Source organism: Rhamphochromis longiceps, linkage group LG18 (genome assembly GCF_057381845.1).
Source record: "Rhamphochromis longiceps isolate RC_006_pf linkage group LG18, R_longiceps_female_GT1.1, whole genome shotgun sequence".
NCBI lineage: Eukaryota > Metazoa > Chordata > Actinopteri > Cichliformes > Cichlidae > Rhamphochromis > Rhamphochromis longiceps.
This window is the reverse complement of record NC_140574.1, coordinates 21,782,374-21,788,373: the sequence shown is the minus strand read 5'-3', so window position 1 is coordinate 21,788,373 and position 6,000 is coordinate 21,782,374. Positions and strand designations below refer to the sequence as shown.

At 38.5% G+C, this 6,000-nt stretch overlaps 2 protein-coding genes across 2 annotated transcripts; both read right to left on the bottom strand.

Moving 5' to 3' along the window:
• Positions 1–403: 403 nt before the first annotated feature.
• On the bottom strand, positions 404–1,850 carry LOC146648218 (C-C motif chemokine 20-like). The gene is made up of 4 exons (XM_085389451.1): positions 1,683–1,850; positions 1,458–1,566; positions 1,261–1,335; positions 404–1,172 (listed from the first exon to the last, which is right to left on the bottom strand). Exons 1-4 carry the CDS (start codon positions 1,747–1,749, stop codon positions 1,133–1,135), a joined length of 291 nt encoding a protein of 96 aa, XP_085245577.1. The 5' UTR covers positions 1,750–1,850; the 3' UTR covers positions 404–1,132.
• A 3,404-nt stretch (positions 1,851–5,254) lies between these two features.
• LOC146648217 (C-C motif chemokine 20-like) lies at positions 5,255–5,962 on the bottom strand. The gene is made up of 4 exons (XM_085389922.1): positions 5,845–5,962; positions 5,614–5,722; positions 5,442–5,516; positions 5,255–5,353 (listed from the first exon to the last, which is right to left on the bottom strand). The coding sequence occupies exons 1-4, from the start codon at positions 5,909–5,911 to the stop codon at positions 5,305–5,307; spliced, it is 300 nt and encodes a 99-aa protein (XP_085246048.1). The 5' UTR covers positions 5,912–5,962; the 3' UTR covers positions 5,255–5,304.
• Between the last annotated feature and the right edge of the window lie 38 nt (positions 5,963–6,000).

The following is a 6,000-nucleotide window of genomic DNA, read 5'->3' as shown; positions in this document are numbered from 1 at the left end:
CGTTGCATACATCTCTCACTTTTCTAGCTAATTTTAAAGAAATTAGGGTTTGCTCAAGACCTTTGCAGAATATTGAAAATGTGCTCCTGACAGCACTTTGCAGCTGTACAGTCCTTTTGTATTTCTTATTTTGTCTACTTAAAAATCTTTCCCTCATTGCCATATTACATTATTACCATTAAAAAGATAAATTGCTGTTCTTTAATATTTACTCCATGTCTTACCCACAGACGCTTACCACTGCAGCCAAGTTTATCGTAGTGAGTAAAACTTAACACTAAAACCAATCAAATTTTAAAAAAAAATCTAATTTTGATAACTCTGCTGCCTACAGGCTGTTTCTGAAGGAGCCTCGGTTCCTTGCATGCACAGAATCTAGCAAAATACAATTAAGATAAGACGAGAAATACTTTATTTATGCCAACAGCTGGGAAATGACTGTGTTTAAGCAGAAAATTAAATGGAAAATACAAAAAATGAAGATCTTCATAAATCAGAATATAATACAATAAGATTAAACACAAAATGAATGCAGGTAATGTGTAACGAGGTATTATACTAAGTCAAAGGTCAAACTAGCTTAACCACAGAAAAGCTACAGATTAAAATCAGGGCAGATTTCTCATCTAACTGTCAACAAAGAAATACCTGCTCTGCAACGTTCTTTAAAGAAACAGATCCCACATTGTCTTTCTGCTTATGTTACTGGAAATTCACCTATTAATGTTTAACGACTTCCTGGGTTTTTTATCACGTGGCACAGAACTTCCAGAAAACTTCTCACAGTGAGAACTTTCAGAGCTGGAATCTTTCAGCGTGAGAAGATAAACAAAGAACTAAGATAAAAGGAGGCATGCAGTGTCACGTGTTAATGTGGACAAATTCAACAGCACACAAGCAGAAGTGGTTTTAGACCTGAACAGGTACTCAATGTTTCCCTGAAACCACACAACCACTCATGGAACTGGTTACTCTTTCTCACCACAGCTTAATTCATGGACAACTCTTATATTTACAATGAATACAAACATTTAATATTACACAAGCTCTTAAAACTGAGTTGATATCTGCAGCATATTTGTCATTTGCAGCAGGCTCCATAAGACGCCGTTCACTATAAAACAGTGAGGAATCACAGGCTGCTGAGCTGGTGGATCCTCTGCGCTCTATTCCTAAAATGATGATAGATGGAGTTACTTCTCCTGCTGTTTATTAGAAAATCACAGTGTTTGCTCTTTATTCTGTTTCTAAAAATCTCACCTTATGCGATCGACACAGTTCATCACCCATCTCAGAGCTGGATTGGCGCATGCTTTCCCCTTCTTTGTGTAGAAACTACATTAAAACAAAGCAATATGTTAATATTTATACACCCACAGTAAACACTAATGTTGTGTCAAGTTTTTTTTTTTTTAATTTTTAAAGCAGTTTGTTAAAGTAATTGTAATGATGCTCACATGATGGCATTGATGGGACACATCTCTGTGACAGTCTGGACTGAGTACCCCTCGATGGCTGAACATGGTAATCTGCCTGTCATGTACCTTCGACAGCAGTAACGATAAGCTGTGAAAGAAGGAAAGAAAACGTGTTAAATTAAAATATGTGTATGCTTATGTGTAAATGTGATTAAACAGACAAAAAATCAAAGAAAATAAGGCAAGAAGGAAACAAATACAAACCTGCTGATGTGTTTGCAGTCAGACAAACGGTAAGTGCGATCACCACCACAGCTCGGATTGGCAGCATGTCTTCTTCGTTTGTGTTGGCAGCAGTGACTCTGATGATGAAACTGTCTCGCCTTTTCAGGTGGAGTCAGAGAGGTTGTGCTGGTAAACCTGCTAATCACAGCAGCCTCATGTATACCTCAGCTCTAAACGCATCAAGACATGTGACATCATCACAAAAAGTCCCAGCATTTTCCCGAGTTAAAGATAAAAAAAGAGGAAGCGGTGGAACAGGTGGAGCAGGTGGGAGTGGCTATAAATACAAACTACACTGTGTTAGTGTCTGCATACCTTTGTTTTGACTTTAGTAAGTATGCAAATATGTGTGCACATGTTTATTTCACAGATGATATCAGTAAAAAACAAACATTCATGATGACATATTTCCAAGCAGGTGAGGAAAAGATGGTGTTCTTGTTCCAGCAAAATTATTAAATGTTAAAAATTTAATATCAGTGCAAAAAAAGTGTTCTGTCTAACGGTTCTATATGCATGTATATCTACGATCATTTTTAGTTTTTTTCATTTCTATGTTTCAAACGTCTGTCCAGAAAAAGAATCCAAACTTTAAAATGATGAATGAATAAACAAAGCAACATATTATAAAGCTTAACACGCAGTATTTGGGAGGATGATGACTGGCATACCACTGGGACCACCATCACCTTCACCCTCCACATCTTCTCGAGCTCTTCTCTGAGCCCTTGGTATTTCTCGAGCTTCTCGTGTTCCTTCTTCCTGATGTTGCTGTCATTCGGAACCGCTACATCGATCACTACGGCCGTCTTCTTCTGTTTGTCACCACCACCACTATGGTGGTTAGCCACCACCATTTTGTCCGTCTGTATCTGGAAGTCCCACAGGATCTTAGCTCGGTCGTTGTCCATCACCCTTGGGGGCATCTCCCATTTTGACCTCGGGACTTCCAGGTTCTATCTATCTATCTATACATACACACAATTATAAATTTATATAAATGTTAAAGATATATATATATGCATACAAATATTGGGTCACATGTTAGGTTAACACTCCCTGACAAGACAAAAACTCCTGCAAAGCCAGCTCCTGCAACATGGGAAGTTTTATAAGGAGTGTCTTTGCGACTTACCAGGCAGTTAAAACAATTAAAACATAAAAGAGGCAAAAATAAAACTAATACAGTGTGAGACATTCAGAAGCACATGGGGATAAAGTGTTTAAAGAGGATAAATTATCAACTAATGCAAAATTACAAATAAAAATGAAAATCTGTGGAGTTGGAGAGCTGGAAAAGGTCACGATGAACATGTAGCCGGTGTATCAGAGAAACTCAGGAGAGTTTTCACCAAGCACAACATCCCAGTGTATTTCAGACCCAGCAACACACTCAGACAGAAACTGGTTCACCCGAAAGACAAAACTCCAAAACACAAACTTAACAATGTGGTGTATGCTGTACAGTGCAGCGAGGAATGCCCAGACCTCTACATTGGAGAGCCCAAACAGCCACTTCACAAGCGCATGGCACAACATAGAAGAGCCACCTCCACAGGACAAGACTCCGCAGTCCATCTGCATCTTAAGGATAAAGGACACTCTTTCGAGGATGCCAATGTTCACATTTTGGACAGAGAGGACAGATGGTTTGAAAGAGGAGTGAAAGAAGCCATCTATGTCCACTGTGAGCGACCATCTTTGAACAGAGGCGGGGGTTTACGACACCAACTCTCTGCCATCTATAATCCAGTTTTGAGATCCCTTCCCAGACGCCTTAACGCCCACTCACACCCTGGGCCATCTGACCTCAGGAAATCACATGATAGGGTGGGGTTAGGTTTCACAATGAGCTCACCCAAAACCAGGCTGATTGTGACCCACACCCATTTTCACACCTTGGCTCATGTGATTAGTTAGAGGATAATCAGGGGGTCCCTTTGTCCCTGTTTGGGGGGAAACTCCCACTGGGTTTAAATCTGGGACTCTCCACCATTTGACCTTAGAACTGAAGAAGCTTCTCGGATGAGAGATGAAACGTCTTCAAGCAACTCAAAGAAGTCCAGATGCTTTTCTTTGCAAGCTCCTTAGACTAGAGGTAGTAAACTATATTGCAGTTAATATATCTGATCAAACAAATACATACAATGAAAAACTACTAGGAAAAAAAAGATAAGCATTTAAAACTATTACAAAGAAGTATAAAGCTAGAAGGCAACAAACAAAATGTCAAAACAGTTAAAGGAATAAAGAGACAGAAAAATCAAGGAGCCAAAGATTCAGGGACCACAATGAGATTTAAAAATAAAATTAATTAAATCAATTATACACAAAATGACCAGAAAAGACAACAAACTGCCATAAGAAACCATAAATTGGGTGATAAGAAGCCAGAAAATTGGAATAATAATATAGAAACATTTCCCAATAAAGCGATTATGAAACTGTAAATAATGATCAAGCAAAATGTGAAGTGACCATAAGAGCATAAGACATGCTGAACAGCCACGGTGTGTAGTGCAGAGTACCCGCAGTGGGTGGCAGTGCACAGCAGCACATGAAGGACTCGCCACATGACTGCTGTGCATCCATGCCATCTAAAAATCACTTTCACTCGCGTACCGATGTGGTTATCAAAGTGTTGTATAGCTGCTCAGAAAGTATCGCAGATGTTTCCAGGTAACAGGCCACATATAATAATGTTTCCGCTGCAGATGTAAGGTAAGATTCATATTAGCATCATAATATGGTAATACTATCCTAATACGTTAAAACATTAACCCATATTACCTTATTGTTATGAGGTTACAACCACTTTAAAGTCAGTAAATAAAAATTCAAATGCACAGTTCTTACAATTTTATTGCTAGCAGTTTATCATATTGTCCTCGATATACTGCTGTACTAACTGGCATTGTTTTATTGGCATATGTTGTTTCTACATTTCCCACTATTCCCATTTTCTGGCCTCTTATCACCCAATTAGTCTAATATTGGTTTTTGTCAAACAATTGTGATTCATGATATGACCTTGATATTACTTTAGTAATTAGTAATAACGTCCTCTTTCTGTGTTATTACTGGGCTCCTTCCACCTCATTACCCCCACTATTGCATCATTATTACCAGCCTGTAGTAAAAAGTGCAACTAAACACCATCATCAGAGCTGATGACATCTTGTCTGCACAGAAATACCTGTTCTGATACATGCTTTAAATAAACAGCCTGTGACTTCCTCCTGCTGATGTCACAGGACTTTCATCTGCTATTGTTTAACAATTAGATTGCAGCACAGAACTTCCAAGCTGGAATTTTTCACTGTTACAAACTAGGAAACAAAATAAAAGGAGGAATGCAGCGCCACGTGTTAAATGTGAAAAAAACTCAACAGCACATAACGGGTAATAGTTTAGACTCATTTTATTTAAATGTATGTATAAAATCACAAAAACATATTCATAAATTACGCTTTTTTGCCACAACACTAGATGCAAAAACCAAAATCTGATATTTACAATGTATAAATTAATATTATACAAGCTCTTAGTTTGTTTTCTGTAGCTGGCGTCAGTGGTCTGTTTAAAAACCTCAGATGATCTTCTACATCTGCAGCTGTGAGCTGTGCTGGTGGATCCTCTGCGCTTTTTTCCTAAAATGATGATAGATGGAGTTACTTCTCTTGCTGTTTATTAGAAAATCAGAACACTTGCTCTTTATTCTGTTTCTAAAAATCTCACCTTATACGATTGATAGCGTCAATCACCCACTTCAGAGCTGGATTGGCGCATGCTTTCCCCTTCTTTGTGTGGAAACTACATTAAAATAAAGCAATATGTTGATATTTGCACACCCACAGTAAACACAAATTTCTTTCAAGCAGTTTGTTAAAGTAATTGTAATGATGCTCACATGATGGCATTGATGGGACACATCTCTGTGTCAGTCTGGACTGAGTACCCCTTGATGGCTGAATATGGTAATTTGCCTGTAATGTACCCTCGACAGCAGTGAGGATAAGCTGTGAAAGAAGGAAAGACCATTTGTTCATATAACAGAGGACAAAAAATAGTGCTTATGTGTAAATGTGATTAAACAGAAAAAAATTAAAGAAAATAAGACAAGAAGGAAAGAAATACGAACCTGCTGATGTGTTTGCAGTCAGACAAACAGTAAGTGCGATCACCACCACAGCTCGGATTGGCAGCATGTCTTCTTCGTTTGTGTTGGCAGCAGTGACTCTGATGATGAAACTGTCTCGCCTTTTCAGGTGGAGTCAGAGAGGTTGTGCTGGTGATG